The sequence below is a fragment of the Pieris napi genome, chromosome 14, assembly GCF_905475465.1.
Source record: "Pieris napi chromosome 14, ilPieNapi1.2, whole genome shotgun sequence".
Taxonomy (NCBI): domain Eukaryota; kingdom Metazoa; phylum Arthropoda; class Insecta; order Lepidoptera; family Pieridae; genus Pieris; species Pieris napi.
The window spans coordinates 4691106-4708154 of NC_062247.1; the positions used below are offsets into that span (position 1 = coordinate 4691106).

Genomic DNA, 17049 nt, shown 5'->3' on the forward strand with positions numbered 1-17049 from the left:
ATACAGGAACTTTTCTTGAGCCTGACACGCTTCGAATCGCAACCTGTCTACGGCTTGGGGTTCCGGTCTGCGCTCCTCATATATGTCCCTGTGGCTGTGATGTCGACAAGTTAGGACATCACGGCCTGTCATGCCAAAAAAGTGCAGGCCGCTTCTCGAGACATGCCGCACTTAACGATATCATACGCCGTTCCCTTGCCACCGTCAACGTGCCAAGTATACTTGAGCCGAGTGGTATTGCAAGAGACGATGGCAAGAGACCGGACGGTATGAGTTTGATTCCATGGAAGATGGGTCGGGTACTGGTATGGGATGCAACCTGTTCAGACACGCTGGCCCCTTCCCATCTACATGGAACCAACTACAGAGCTGGTGCGGCTTGTGAAGCGGCTGAAAAAAATAAAGCATTCAAATACAGGGGTCTAGGCTCAGAATATGATTTTGTCCCATTCGGTGTCGAGACCCTTGGTCCGTGGGGTCCTAACGCTTTAAGGCTTTTCAAAGAAATTTCAAAAAGGTTAGTCGACATCACAGGAGACCGAAGATCTGGCAGCTACCTCGGACAAAGAATTAGTCTAGCAATTCAAAGGGGGAACGCTGCCAGTATCTTCGGAACGTTGCCTAAAGGGACTCCTTTTAATGATATATTTTAGTTTATGTTAAGTTTAGTTTTTTTTTTTTTTCAATCTAAATAATTGTTATTAATTAAATTGTTATTACCTTTTTTAAATAATATGAAACATCATGATGATGTGGATCTCTGACATATATATCAAATCCAGATTTATTAGTCTCACTGTAATATAATACATATAATTTACATTCAGATCATTTTGATTAATTCTATTCAATTGCCTCGAGGACTGTAAATACTTATTAAAGGACTGTCATAAGCCTACGTCGAAGATGAAAAGACACGAAATTAATTTCCCAAGTCATTTATAAGTCGAATATTATAATTTTGAACCTGAATAATTTATATTTTAATTAAATGGATTTAAATTGTTTCACTTCGAACTACACTTTTGTTTTGCACTTCTAATATTCTTCGATCTTCTTTCGCACTGATTGTCTGATAAAATCAGTAATAAACTCGTTGCTTTTAGCATTTAGATTTATTCCTGATTTTGAATGTTTCCTTATCTGAAAAGAAATGCAAATAAATAACTATACTGTACATATTATATATCGCATCAACGTTCTTTTGGCAAATGTAAGCAGAGTTAGTACGGTATAAGTTCATGCACAGAATATTGTACATTCGCAATTTAGAAATAGGTTTTAAAATTGCTTGTCAAATCATTTGCCTAATAGCTAATGCGATTCTCAACCCGGTGTCAATTAAGAATTAAATTCAGAAACGTCGGAATCCCGTACGTAAAAATGTATTGGTTTTTGGCATAGGAGAATTATAGTTCGCCCTAAGCCTAGAGAGACGCAGTCAAGCACAAAATCACCTTGCGTATAAAAGAATAATGAACAAAGAAACACATGTTATATTAGGAGAATAGCCATATAGGGTTGTCGCGCTACTAGATTCTTAGTTATCTATCAAATGCGAGATTAAGAAGCGCTTCCGTCTCCGGTTTCTAGGCATTTTCAATTAGTAGCAATTAGTGTTGCCCAAAATCGGTCTTGGTCTTGCAGTCTTGGTCTTGTTCTTGCGTTTTTGCAAGACCAAGACCAAGACCAAGACCGCCTTATTATAGCAAGACCAATACCAAGACTGAACCCTGCAAGACTTGAGCAAGACAATACTTAAGCCTGCAAGACTCTTGCGTCTTGCAGTTAAGACAAACTGAGATTTGGGCGTTATTAAGTAGGTATTTGGTTTCAATCCCGATTTTGAGAAACGTTCCCCAGTATCAAAACCGTAGGTATCACAAATCATAACACTAAACTAAGGGCTGCAGTTGTATTTGTAATTGGCAACGTGCCGCTCGTCTGAAAGCACCCTGAAACGTATTGTATTGATTAGGTAGGTAAGTACTTATTATATTTCAACAATTTATTAAGTAGGTAGCGTGTTAATACTCACAAATCTGTTCCCTAATAACTTTCTAGCAAAGTTCATACCTTGTAGGTATCTACCTATAATAATATGTTATGCTTGTTTATGTCTAATGTGCAGATCTAACGTTAGTACTCGTAGGTTGGTATGTGCTTAAAATTATATAAACATCATGTAGGTGTGAAACTTATGTTTCAAAGTTTATATTATTCTTCTATTTAGCAAAATTTAAAACTAACAGCGAGTCGAGTAGGTCTAGTAACTGTTTCTACGGCAGCCAATACTATGGTACAGACGCCAGCACATCAAGCTACTACAATCTATCAAATTTCTTCAACAGATTTTCAAGTTTATCGCTAAAGAATTAAGGTTCAAAGTTGATTGGGGAAATGTGACGTTCTGCGAATAAACTGTTGGTCGGTCGGTGTATTAAATACCTACTTATTTGATAATTTACCGACAAAGACGCCGCGGTTTGCAACAAGTGTAACACAGCATTTGACACTGAGCGCCGCATTCGCCGACAAAGAGTACGGACAGAGGCACACAAATTTTTACCTATTTTGGTAGGGTTGGTATAGGAGTATAAAATTAAATGACCTTGAAGATGTCCCAGCAGTAGGTAGGTATAAATTGAATGCTTTGAGTTTTTTTTATTTAAATACATTCTCACACTGGCTTGAATTCGAACACTACAGCGTTAAAAGCTGTCGGGCGAGATGATAATTAATAACTAAGTAGGTATTGCATCTATTGAATTGCGAATATTTTGATTTCGAAATAATCATTGTTAATATCGGTAAATGATAGATAGTGAGTGATACCTAGGTACTAAAATGTGAGCAGCAAGATTGAAAAGTGTATATGCCATGTCAGTGCTTTCAATAAGTTTATTTTAAAAAAGCTCTCTAGTAAGATTTAGAGTTTACCATTCAATTACACACAACATATTATTGAAAAACAAAAATTATGAAAAAGATATTTAGACTGAGTACTTAGGGTCGATTCGACCAAACAAGAGTAAATTTTAATCTTAGAATAAATCGTCAGTTAATCGAGAGTAAATAAATTTTACGTTTTACCAACTACAAATTCTAAGAATAGTGGGCTTATTCGGGAATTGCAACTATACCGCCGTTTCGCACGGAATAACAGCTATTCCTAGAATAATTTAATGGCGTCAGTCAGTCCAATCAGCTGATTTCTGTCATTTCACAAATATGTATTCTGTGTTTTAATTTCAAGTCAACGCAACGCACTAAATTAATAGTCTGGCATTGTATAATGAAACGTTTAAACACTTTAGTATTTATTTATTAATTATTTTTAGATTTTTTTATTTTCTATAATATTAGAATGAAATTCAACTAGGCTCAACAGAAGTTCCTTTTTAGACGAAAGCCTCAAACAAACAAGAAATAAAAACTTTTTGTCGTCGTTTGACACCTGTTAAAAGCTACTTTTTCACACTATAATACGGCAAAATCGAGTTGACATGATGTATGCTCTTACACTGTCCCGTTGTAGAACAACATTTATTTGCCGAGTTTTATTTTCGTTCACCATTTTCTTGCTATTCGCGTATTGTTATTCCTAGCGCAATTATACTATTGATTACGTGGACAAACGACTATGGATTTACTCGAGATTTAAATCATGGAATAGATTATTCTTGGTATAGTTACTCGTGTATAAATTGAAGTTAGGTCGAATCGACCCTTAGGAAATTAGTAGAAAAAATATTCTATCGTGGATACCTAGTTATTAAAAAGTGGATAAACGTTGTGTTTACTTAATTTTATTTTTCTGTGCTAATGCCAACATTGACAACCCCACCAAAATAGGTAAAAATTTAGTCCGCTTCTAGACTTTGTGTTGCCGCCGTCGCTTTCATGTCAAAGGTCGCCGCCACTGCCCATGTTCTAAAGAATAAAATAAGTTTCCGGGTGCTCAGAACGGACGCAAATAGATTATGTTGTCCTCGCAAGGAAGAATGTAGTCGTAAGGATAGGTAGATTTTATAAAAATTGTTGTAAGTAATAAAAATATACCTAGTTTATATTATTACTAGCTGGCCTGGCGAACATCGTACCGCCTAACAGTCGATTCTTTATTTGTTTAAAATACTTATTCTGCTATTCGGGACACCGGTCTAGCTAGTAAGATAAAAAAAGAAAATTGATAAGACAACAAATACATTATGTCAAAAAATTAAAAATTTACCTTCCCGGAACCCCTCCACTAACACTTGAACTTTATGCTATGGTATTAAAGTTCAAATTCACTTTTAAGTATTATTACGAATATTTTGTATGGGAATATAGAAAAGTGTTGTTTTTAGACTGATTCACTCAATTTTATTTTAATTTTTCTCCGTAAGAACCATCTTCGTACTTCAAGGTATATTATTTAAAAAAATCAGACAAATCGGTCAAACCGTTTTCATGTTATGTCGTGACAACGGAAAACGGGTTTCATTTTTATATATATAGATTACCTATTATACCTTTTTAAAGGACATTGCACTGCAAAATTGGAAGTGGGTGATTTTAACAAACTTGAAACGTGGAAAAGCTCCAAATATGAGCGACGTCATATTGAGAATTGCAGTGTCGGTTTATCAACTTCTATCGTACCTACTCTAGTAGCGACTATTGTCTTCAGCGATGATTGACTAAATAAATAAAAATAATCGTCGTGTAGGTACGACGATTATTTTTCTAAGGAATACAATTTTGTTGTAGTAGGTACCTACATCGTTTCTTACTTACACATACTTTAACGACAGTACCTACGTAGCAAAGCGCGCCAGTCACGAGTACGACAAGTTGCCTAAAAAATGTACCTACGCACACTGTAATGAAATCTGCTAATCTCAACACAATGCCTGTAGCCTGCCTGCTATTATTGGTTGATGAACATTGTACATTGGTGAATGCTCCAGGATAGCCCGCAAGCCCCCACAAATAGCAATAGGCTAATAGGTATTTGCAAGTCTTGCGAGACTTGCAAGACTCTTGCAGCAAGATCAAGACCAAGACCAAGACTGAGAGCGCAATACCAATACCAAGACCGAGACCAGGTGTATTGACGCAAGACAATACCAAGACTGGCCTAAGTCTCGTCTTGGTCTTGCATTTGGGCAACACTAGTAGCAATATGTTTAACGTATGTTTAGGTGCCGCACTCAGAATCATTCGTTGGGAATTAATGATTACTTACTCAATTTAGTATTACTTTAGTATTACTTTATTATTACTTTAGTATTACTTTAATATTACTTTAGTATTACTTTAGTATTACTTTAGTATTACTTTAGTATTACTTTAGTATTACTTTAGTATTACTTTAGTATTACTTTAGTATTACTCAATTATTAAAATATGTTCACCATACAGCTACTAAAACGGCTTTCTTCGTTGAGTTGCACCTCACTATAAAATATATTTTATCGAACGAACCTGACTACAGTTATAAGTAGGTTTATGTTTAAAGATATTTTAGTTTTTGTGATTTAATAGTTGAATTTCATTCTAAATTAACGATATAATTCATAGACATAAAAAGCTGATTAAACTATAATGTCCTTAAATCAGGATATCAATAAGAATAATGTGAACCTGTTACACAATAATGTGCTGTCTTGCTTTTTGTATCAGAACACTAAATAAAGCCATCTAATGTGTATAAAATTATACACATTAGATGGCTTTATTTAGTGTTCTGATCTATATCTAATATATAAAATTCTCGTGTCACAATGTTCGTTCCCATACTCCTCCGAAACGGCTCGACCGATTCCTATGAAATTTTTTATTCATATTCAGTAAGTCTGAGAATCGGCTACTATGTATCTTTCAACCCCTTAAGTAATAAGGGGTATCCACCTCAAATTTTAATTTTAATTTTTTATGATACAGCGTACAAAAATACATATAACCCTTAATTTTCATCTACCCCCTACGATGAACCCTTATGTTTTATTTGTTAACTAAGAATTTATAACTTGAACTCTGATGTTTATATAGAGAAAAATCACAGAAAAACCTAAAAAGTTTTCATCCCGGAAAACCGAACAGCCTCTGGAGTAGCAAAGCAAAATGTTCCTTGTTGGTATGTACTAAAAAGGTAGGCTAAGTAAAATCATATTTAGGAGAAACGAAGTTCGCGAGGGCAGCTAGTATAATATATAAAATTAAATATGATCCCAAAAGACTGAAATCTTATTACACTTATTTGACCGTTCCATTATTTTTAGGTTATGAAATTTTATCTACGGGTCCAGACTTATTGGTAGAATTTATAGCGAAGTCCAAGACGCCTGGTCAGGGATTCAAGGCGAAATACCAGTTTCAACCAGATGATAGCTCTATTGAAGGTTTAGTAAGCATACAAATGTATTCTTTAGGATTATGATATTTTTATGACGACTTGTAAAAGTCTTGTTTTGATACTGAACTTTCAGTAATGTAGGTGAATTGTATGTGTTGAATCGTAAATGATAGATGTGTGTACTCTATGGATATTCATGCTTGATACAATCTATGGTGTATGCGCCAAAATCAAAAGTAAAGTGCTGTGTTACCTGTGAGCTTTATGTAAGAGTAGCGACAATATTTTAAATTTGAATTTCGAATATTGTTTTATATGTAAACAATATTTACACATGTAAATACTGCATTTCCTGTGGGGATTTAGGATCTATGTTGCGCAAGTATCATATCATTCTGTAGGTATAAAACACTGTTTAAGAAGTGCTTTATAATAGCTCATACATTAACTCTTTTCTTTTTTAGATGTTGTAAAATCTTCTGAAGGTACTTCGGTTGGTCCAGCAGTTAGTGCCGCTAGTAAGTATAAATCAAATGACAACTGGAAAACATATATCATATGCAAAATTAAATACATTAATATTTCTATTAAATATTATGTACCTTTTTAGAGATGAAAGAATCTCCAGAATCACTTTTGTAGTTCTATAAAAATTTTACGTCTATAGATATAATATTAGTATATATAATTTATATTATTTATATTCTTTGGGCCACATTTCCTATAGTAGACTGATTATCAGTCAATGTTACCCGTAATTTGTCAGTGTCGCGTCGTTAGGAGGCACTAATCATTGTATTAACCAGCCAGCATTATAATTATTTTAAAAACACAAAAGAGGTTCTTTATATAATATAAAATTCGTACAAATGAAACCGTTCTAAAAATAAAATTTTAAAAAAGAACGCAATTTTAAAAACCCCTCTTAAACTCTTGTTTATTAGATCTCCCTCAACACTTACATTTTCCTTACAATACCCGTTCCAAACAGGCTGTATCCTACTCTATACGAAATAAAGCCGGCCTAATCTGGGCATCGCATAAAAATACCATTACCGAAACGAGCTAACGTTTCAGCATCATCGTGCCATCAAGTATTCAGATCGGATAAGAGTAGGAGCGGCAAATTGATCTCGCCTTTATACCCCTCGCCGTATCCGCCTAAAACGCACTGTCATTATGACTTTTTGGCCCGCGGCAGGCAGAGGGTGAGACTGCTGTTCGAAGACTTCAACCTGCAACGGGTTACAGGCAATATTATTGAGTGAGTATTTGGATTTAAAAGTGGCCTTCTAATTGTAACATTCATCAGCACTGCGATTCTGTAACTCACTTTTCGAACTCTCACTGTGGTTTTCGCAGCGGCGATCGCGCTCAGATCAGTCGTGAAGCAGTCATTTACGATTTGGCATTCTGATAAGGAGGGAGGTTGTAGTTTATTGTTTATCAGAATGTAAAATTTTACAGAATCGCAACGCTGCATGCGTATTACGTAACTTTAATAAATAACGATGTACACCATTTTCGATTCATTTCTTTCGATGTCCGTATCGCTGATATTAATTTAGAACCTTGGAATTATGTAAAATCTCAATATTGATGTTGTGATCGCTATTGAAGTTTTGTGGTAAGCTTGCAGATTTACGATAACGCCTCATACGTAAAACATTTAGCAAAATCTCCGAGTAAAAGCATAGATAATAATCCAGATATAAATAAAATATTTTATTTTTTTATTTTTCTAATAAACCCTCTACACAGTTAATAAACTATTTAGTTCGTTTTCTCTGTTAAATAGTAGTTTCGCATTCCTTAAAAAACACATTTTCGTCTAATATGAAAAGTATTTTCACCATTTTTCACGGTATTTTCAGGTGTAGAACTTGTCCCAAATGAACACTAATGACCGTACAAAATGCCTTTTGTGTTTTCCACGAAAAATTCACATTTTTTATTAACGCCGACACCGCTTTAATGGGGTACTTCATTCGTATTTTATTAAAATGTTCACGCAATATAACGATTTGTATAGCAAAGCAATTTAGATGTTTATTGTGTCGATCTTATTTACGTAAATGTTATAATTAATGTTTGAACTATTTACCCAGATTTGTATCTCTAATCTCACGGAAATTGTTGATTCCTAAATTATTTATTATCTGTAAAACAATTGGGAAGAGACGGATCGCCGGTCTCCTGCCACCACACTGTCGTCGCCTTATGGCTCATATATACGCCGAGACCTCGGTAGAATGCGAAAGTAACTATGAGGGCCTGTTTAGCTGGTACTACCAGGGGTGGTTTTAGTAGGTATAGCCGGTTGAGCAGCAGAGTGCCTTGAGTGAATCCCACAAATCCCCCTGCTGCATTTTCGAGGGATGTGTATTGTGTAACCCCATTTCCAGTATGGTATAAAAAAACAGTGAAGAAATCTTCCTTATATTAAATTTTTGGACATAATTAAATAAATATTCTATTCGTATCTGAATTTTGGTATTATCAAGTCATCATCAAAACTTTGTCTAATTTTAATTAGAACATGTCTTGTAAAATAGATATTATTTTGACAAATGATAAAACCTGAACCTGTCAAAAGGTTATTACTGTCAAATCGGTTATTGTCTAATGTTCTTGTGTTTAGGCATTAAAAAAAAATATTACATTTGAAAGTACCTTAATAACTATTATTAGAATTGTACTTATTAGCTTCAAAATATATTAAGACCGGCTGTACATTTCGAAGATCGACCTATTTGTTAATATTTTAATTATTAAATTATTTAAGCAGACAATCATTGGTCCATATGGTCAGCATTGTGTTAGTTACATCATACATATTAGTAGGTATTAAGGTATAAATTTTTTAAAAAAAATTAATATAAAATCACACACAGCACCGCAACAAAGCCACACAGGTATTTTTACCATGTAGGCACACGCAGTCCATTGCAATGACCCATGTTAGGGCAAGGTTGTACGGGGCTAATATAATGTGTTTTAAAAATATACTACGTACATGTATAGCAAAAGGTTTTCTGGTAATTGTATAAAAATCACTTTAAATGTCTAATGGCTTTATTTTTTTTTTAATTTGGCTGTAAATAAACAAATAAATAAATTTCTCCTTTTGCTACAAAACGACGTGTAAGCTGCAATCATAATAATTTTAATTGGAATACATTTTTCAATTTAGATATTGACAAAAAAAACCTGGCAATTATACGGTATTTATGACTTAATCCCTGAACTTACAGCTGTGAAAGCATGGATTCGCTGGACGTGTTTGTGGAAGTGGACGGGAGATTAGAGAAAATGGCGTCGTTTTGCGGTAGTGACGTACCTAAGGGCATCATGTCCAATGGGCCGAAACTCGCTGTAGACTTCAGGGGAGTTTACTCGTCACGGTATAGCAGGGGCTTTAAAATATCCTACCACTTTGTTGAAGGTAGGTTAAAAACATCTCAAATTTTGTCATTTAATTTTAATCCAACCCATTGTTATTTCCTGGACAATAAGGTGATCAGTCTTCTGTCTGACACATTCAGTCGATTTTTGGATTTTAGACATGCCGGTTTTCATACGTTATTTTCCTACCATACGTGATAGATGTGCACGGCGGAGTATTGAACCTACGACCTTAGTCGAGAGTCGCACGCTGAAGCTACTAGACCAGAAAAGTTTATTATCTGTAACAAACCGAACACAATCACAACAAGAACAAAATAAAATTCACATTTTGTTTGGACGGATTAATCGCAAAAAGGGTGAAATTAAATTGAAATTGCTCAACAATTTTCAGCTGACCCATAAATTTCAGATTACTTTAGATATTCGTGATTCGCGTGGTTTATCTGAAGCTTAAATCGAGGAGATCCAAATGAATTGATGAGAGAATTAAAAAGTTACAAAAAGTGACTTAAATTTGTAGGATTCTCTTAATTCGGATTTTTTGGTTATACATATTAACATTTACATAGAACATACTGTACAATGTTTTTAAAGTACACATTTGGAAGTAAATTAAAAAAAAAAAAACTTATTTTCTCAGGCTTCAAAAACGTAAACGTCAAGTTACGCCCTTGTTTATCTTGTTTAACTAGTAATTGTTTTTAAGGCGGCAATAACCTATCGAACATGTGACGTCACAACTACAATGTTCGTAATTTCAACTAAAACATTTTGATTGAAAACACTAAGTATGTTCGAATTTTGAATTAGAATTGCAGAGATTGCTTTAACAATTTGAATTATCGTTCATTGTAATAAAGTCTTTAATGCTTTGTGTTATCTGTTTAACACCCCAGTCTGATTTCAGATTACGGAATCTCAAGTGGAAAACAGCTATTGGAGTACCCCTGCGCATTCGTATACAATAGTAGTGTAAAGGCAAAAGGTGTGGTGACGTCACCAAACCATCCAGGATTGTATCCACGAGATACGGAGTGTAATTACTTCTTCCATGGGACTAAGGGGCAAAGAGTGCATTTACATTTCACACATTTTGATGTAGAGGGCGTGCACCCGTGAGTGTTTCCATTTTTACAATTTGTTGTTTTTTATACATGCGTTGTTAGGCATAATAACTAAAATTTGCAGTTGGAAGTAAAATATTATTATTATATTTTGTAAAATTTATGTTCACTGTAACTGTCATGTATATTAGAAAAGATAGTAACTTATACTGTAGAAAATGCATTATTAATGATGATGCATTTCTTAATAAATAAATATACAATAAGGACAAACGGGTAAAAGGCTCACCTGATGTTAAGTGAAACCAATGGACATTAAAACTGCCGGCTCGCTAGTGCGTTGCCGGCGTTTTAAAATCAGTATGCTCTTTCCTTGAAAAAAACCCATACATTACGATTACGTAGGCAACAGGCGACTCTATCGCTATTAAATGACTTCTAGTCGTAGTGATAGACCCATTAAGGGGTTACGGAACTTACAAAAACTGTAATTACTTCTAAGTCCGTTTATTTCCAACCTTTACAATTGTTAACAATATACAATTTTAACTTTTTAAATACATTTTTTCTTGTTACTCTTTATTCTAAATTCCTTCCTTATTCTTTTTAGCTTTCCAAATAACTCAATCCATGGCTTTATTTATCCATTCATATCGCTTAAGAAGCAATTTATAAAAAGCGTTTTAATTACCTTGTATTGGTTTATATATGTCACCGTAAAATTGTAAACACCGTTAGATTGTAATCTATCTCGCGAGATTGTGAACTGTCGAAAGATTGTGAATTACAATCTACCGAATAATAATACGTTAAATCGTAAGCAGTACGTTGAGGTTCACAATCTTTCGACAGTTCACAATCTCGCGAGATAGATTACAATCTAACGGTGTTTACAATTTTACGGTGACATATATACCACACTCTTTGTATTGCCGATTGCGACAGTGTGTAGCGTACAATTGGTAGCGCCGATCGTTCTTCCCGCGCGCAATAAGACTGGCTACTGCGATAAGCTACTGATTATGTTTAATTTCCAACCCACTCATAAACTAGGTGACCGCAACATATGTAAATATAAACATGTATTTCTTCAGTTGCGAGGCAGTATCAGCCAGCGACTACGTACAGTTATCGTATGACGGCAATTCACGCGGTACCAGACACTGTGGACAATTAAAGGAATTAAAGGTCACCTCTAAGAAGAACTTCATGAGAATAACATTCAGATCTAACGACCGACTGGACGGCACCGGCTTTAAAGCGAATTATATTTTTCTTAAAGACAACGAAATGGTTAGCGTAAATATGCCTGCTGTTGGTGGTACAGGTGAGTTAGAACGTCTATACAAAATGCTAACGTATGATTTTCACAAAGTAAAGAGCCGCACGGTCTCTAATATTACTAAAAAAAGGTCGTTAACCTGACTTTTCACCAGCGTAGTTGTGGTTTTTTTGTGTTAATTAATCGTAAGATAGATATGCAATACAATGTGTAAGATTTGGGTTTTTTTTTAACCTTTTTAAGTAAAGAATACCTGTTTCAGGGTTCCCAGCTCCATAACTAAGTTATGTTGTGCTTAGGTCTTGGTTGTTTAAATATGTATTTATATGTCTATCTATCTATAATATGTATGTATATCCGTTGCCTAGTACCCATAACACAAGCTTCACCAGCTTAACATGGGACTAGGTCAATTGGTGTGAATTGTCCAATAATAATAATAATATATAAAGGGCTGTCCTAGGCTGTGATTAAATTACCATTTTCATGTTTTTTTTTATACAATAAATTATCCTTATTTTTAACAGTATTCGTGACGAAAATTCACCTTAGTAACGATGTAATCTTTTGTTCAATTTAGAATAAGAAATATTTAACGAAATCTTTATAATGAACAAAGGTAATAAATAACACATGATGCGGACTTATTAAGTCAACTTATATAAACTATCTTTAAGGTATTTTTTTGCCTGACAAGATATTTCAAGGAAATCAAGATGACTTCTACAATCACCATTTCATAATCATTTTATTAGTAGTTCTTCGCGTGAACGTGTTTCAGAGTCTCGGCTACCTTCTCTCGATATCGCCTCGCAATAGTATACATACAAGGTTCGCGAAAATATGAAATTCTTCTGAATTTTATGTATTTTACACGACAAATAGGTTTAGTAGATAAAAAAGTTTTATTCTATGTCTTTAATCCAAATTGAAAAATTTATAAAACGTGTGATTTCTACTGTATATTATATATATCTATAAATAAAAATGAATCGTATATGTTGCTAAGCGCAAAACTGAAAGACGGCTTGAACAAATCGAGTTATTTTTTAATTCATTCCTTGAACTCTAAAAGTTTTTTTGGAGAGGAAAATTAAAAAAAATTGTTATATTTAGTACTTAGTTTGTTATTCCGGAAAAGCGATACTTTACGGGGTAGCAAAATGTTCCACGTGTGGGTATGATGCTACTAAATAGATAGGCTATGTAAAAAAACGCGGCTATGTTAAAATTTAGGCGAAACGAATTTCGCTAGTAAATAATAAAATAATCATACTGGATTTGGAAGTATAAGAAAAAATACATTTGAATACATATCATGAAGATTAATGAAGGTATTATCAAAGCTAAACCGAAAACATTTTTTCGTAATTTGGACAAAGGCCAAATGACCTCTCACTTTCAATGGTTTTAATATCTGGTTTCAGTGTTACTTTATCCAAGATACCATCTTGAATAATGTATTCTTAACTTCAGAATATTCTGTCATAGCTGCAAGAAATCTAATCCGTTAATGTTACAACAATATGTTTGCGAGGACCTAAATACCTAACTACGCATGACAAGACAGTGATTTTCTTATAAATATTTGAATTCTCATAGACTTGAATATAATCACAAATTTCCTTTGTGAATGTTACAAATTGTTTTTGATCTACTTGTCTTAAAAAATATATTTTAAGGTAAATTTTCGTGACAATGATTTCATGTAAATTATGTTCTCATCCACCATTTTTCAACGTTATTTAGATTTTCTGAGATTTATTGAGATTTAGATTTATTGAGATTAGAAGAAAACTGTTTATTTTCCTATGGACAAGCTTAGCCAGCCACAACTAAGTCATCAAAGTGATTTTACGTGAAAATTACCGACCAAGTACCGTAATATGTTATTGAACTATGTTTTTGTTCCAGATTCACTCAAATGGTCGTGGATGTTAGCATTAAACGTAATCCTCTTGTACCTAACCCTGAGATAGATTCCTACAGAGATATAAATAAATTATTACTGTTGATAATTTGTTGTTTCATTGACTAGCTATATGTGAGTCGGGGATATTCGGTGTTTATATGATAAAACTAGCTGATCCGGCAAACGTCGTTTTGACATGTATATTATTTCTAGGAAATATTTTTTTAGTTCAATAAAAGTAAGTATCTACTATAATAAAAAAGGGGTTAATCGTAGAGGGGTGACAATTAAGGGTTATATGTATTTTTGTATATATCATAAAAAAATAAAAATAAAAAGTTTTGTTACAAAAATTAAAAATTAAAATTTAGGGATGGGACCACCCTCAACATGTAGGAGGATGAAAAATAGATGTTGTCCGATCCTCAGACTTACTGAATATGCAAAAAAAAATTCATGAGAAACGGTCGAGCCGTTCCGAAGGAGTATGGGAACGAGCATTGTGACAAGAGAATTTTATATATTAGATGACACACACTGGACTGTTCCTCAAAAATAAAACGAATAGAAACGCATTCATTCTAAAAATCTAAAGCTTAGTAAAAAATCTTGTAACAAAAAACCAGTCTTGCAACTCTGTTCTTCTACCGTAAAATGTTGTGAGATGTCGGTTAATTTATTAAACTCTTACTTAAGGGACCTTCTGTATTAAGTAATTACGTAATTAGCTAACCTAACATCTTATAGTGACCATATTAATATTAAAGTCTTTTAATTTTAAATAAATAGATTGATTTGTCGATCGCATAAAAACACAATCTCGTGAATGTTACATTAAATAAGATGTTAGTGTTAGTGATTATATTGTTTTGTTTAGAACTAAAAAAAATAGACCTACTTTTTTCCCTTTCTTCAAAATTCTGATTCATTACAAAGTAATTTATACAGTTGGTGTAACTAGAAAACCGGACCAAATGTATTATTGTTTTCACTTGATTTATACACTAAACCCTAATTTTATTCTAAATTTAAGTTTCTATCTCTGAAGGGCCTTTGAGTTATGATGATCGGTCAGTCAGTCAGTGAGTGACTGACAAATTAAGAAACTTAAACTAATAGTTCAAATTGAATGAAATTTAAAATATACCGCAATACAATTCAGGCTTCTAGTTTTATCCACAACGAAGTAGTAAGGGGGTCAAAAATGGCTGAACTATTTCGAGAAAAGGATGGTACACTCCATTGGCTTTGGCTTTAGATTGTCATCCTTCTCGCCGTAGATTTTTGGTACTTGTGTTATCTATTATTTTAAGTACTTATTTCGCTAGATTAGATAGTATTATAGCTCTGTCGGGATTTGAATTCATCTACTCATGATTGAGTCGCCTACGCCACTGCACAGATTCGTGCCTACGCCCATTTCATATTTCATTCTTGTGAACATATTAGTAATAGGTAGCGCATACTTCTAGGTAAATAGTTCTTTATGTTATCTTAAAGGCTTTGTATATTAGAACCTAAAATACATTACATTAACTGCTGTTCGACTCATATTACGGTAAAATTCTCTATAAATTAGGTTATAACATCCAACATAGTCGAAATTATTCATGTTTCTGTCTTGCAAATAGCTCGAAAGATATTTTAAAGGTTTTCTTGCATCAATAAAAGCTCTCGAAACGATGGCTGTCTTTATCTAGCATACACGAAATATATTTTTTTACAGCATGTTATAATATGAAGTTACTTAATATTGAAATGACTAACAGGCGTTCTATGTCGGCCTAAATACAGTGTATACTTGAATGGGTAAGTTACCAACATTTAATTAACAAAGGTCATGAGCCGACGGCATTATTTGTCTAACAGCTAAACTACTTGGTCTAAGTACTGGAGCGTTTATAATTTGCTTTGTTTTGATCAGACCTAAGACATTAATTAAATTATTTATGTGCTTGGATCTTTATATATAAATATTCTGTGCGTGTGTTTATAATTAATTTATCCTATACGGGTGGAGTGTTTACACATACACACAGTGGATACAGCAATGGTTTAAATTTACAATCAGATGATTTTGTTTTTCGACGTGTGTACAGGTCTTGCGACTGACTGTCTGGCCGATAGTAGATATATATAATTTCAGTTTTCATAATAAGGTTATATATTAAATTGAATTGTTTTTATGTCTCTTTATGTATATATGTAACACGCAATACCTTTACTGTACTTTATAAACATTCTTAAACTGAAAATCACATTTAATCATATACTAACACTTTCATTATGTTCATAAGACTAGGGTAATAACTAATAAGCATACAAACTGAACTGGGGTCAATCTTTAACTTATATAAATAAATAAGCTATAAAAAGTTTCAAATTAGGACTTATAACGAAAATGGATATTAAATAAGAAATAAAAATATAATAAAGTACACAAAATTTCCTAAAAATATTAAATGATAGGAACGCCACGATAGCAAACCACAGAAAACCCCAGTAAAATACCCCATTTTCCTCAGACCCTGATTAAGAAGAATGTTACTGAACAGACTGGAAAAAACTAGGATGTAGGAAGGAACGTCCAGGTAGACTACAAGTTTAATTTGAAACAGAAATAGAAAATCTATTAATATACAATAATATGAAATATTATCCCATAATTGTAATGAATTGAGCCTTTTGAAAATAAAATATAATGTGTGACTCGTCCCAAAATGGTTGGCATGGTTAGCAAGATTGTATGATTACCTCAAGGGATAGGATCAAAAGATTAATTTTGTCTATTTGCAGATTGAATGCGGGTAAAACGGGTAACATTAGGATTCTCAATGGCCTCAAATGTGTCCTTTGCAAATACAAGTGGACTGGCTGATAAGGAAAAGTTTTCGAATAAGCGAAAATGTACTCACATAAATTATATACAATTAGATTTTAGGTAGTTTATTTTGTAAGGGTAATAATAATCTAGTGGCGCTACTATACGGGTTTAGGATTCAGCTTTTTTTAAAGAACTAGGGGCAAACGGGCGCTAATC

At 33.5% G+C, this 17049-nt stretch overlaps 1 protein-coding gene across 1 annotated transcript in view; it reads left to right on the forward strand.

Annotated features, from left to right (window-relative positions):
* Window positions 1-14115, forward strand: part of LOC125055750 (suppressor of lurcher protein 1-like) — an 84794-nt gene extending 70679 nt beyond the window's left edge. The window contains exons 9-15 of the mRNA XM_047658308.1: window positions 6270-6389; window positions 6808-6861; window positions 7421-7607; window positions 9598-9788; window positions 10659-10866; window positions 11910-12142; window positions 14012-14115. Of these exons, the coding sequence (XP_047514264.1) occupies window positions 6270-6389; window positions 6808-6861; window positions 7421-7607; window positions 9598-9788; window positions 10659-10866; window positions 11910-12142; window positions 14012-14076 (1058 nt within the window). The 3' untranslated portion in view covers window positions 14077-14115. The remainder of the gene's footprint in view (window positions 1-6269; window positions 6390-6807; window positions 6862-7420; window positions 7608-9597; window positions 9789-10658; window positions 10867-11909; window positions 12143-14011) is intronic.
* Window positions 14116-17049: the final 2934 nt, after the last annotated feature.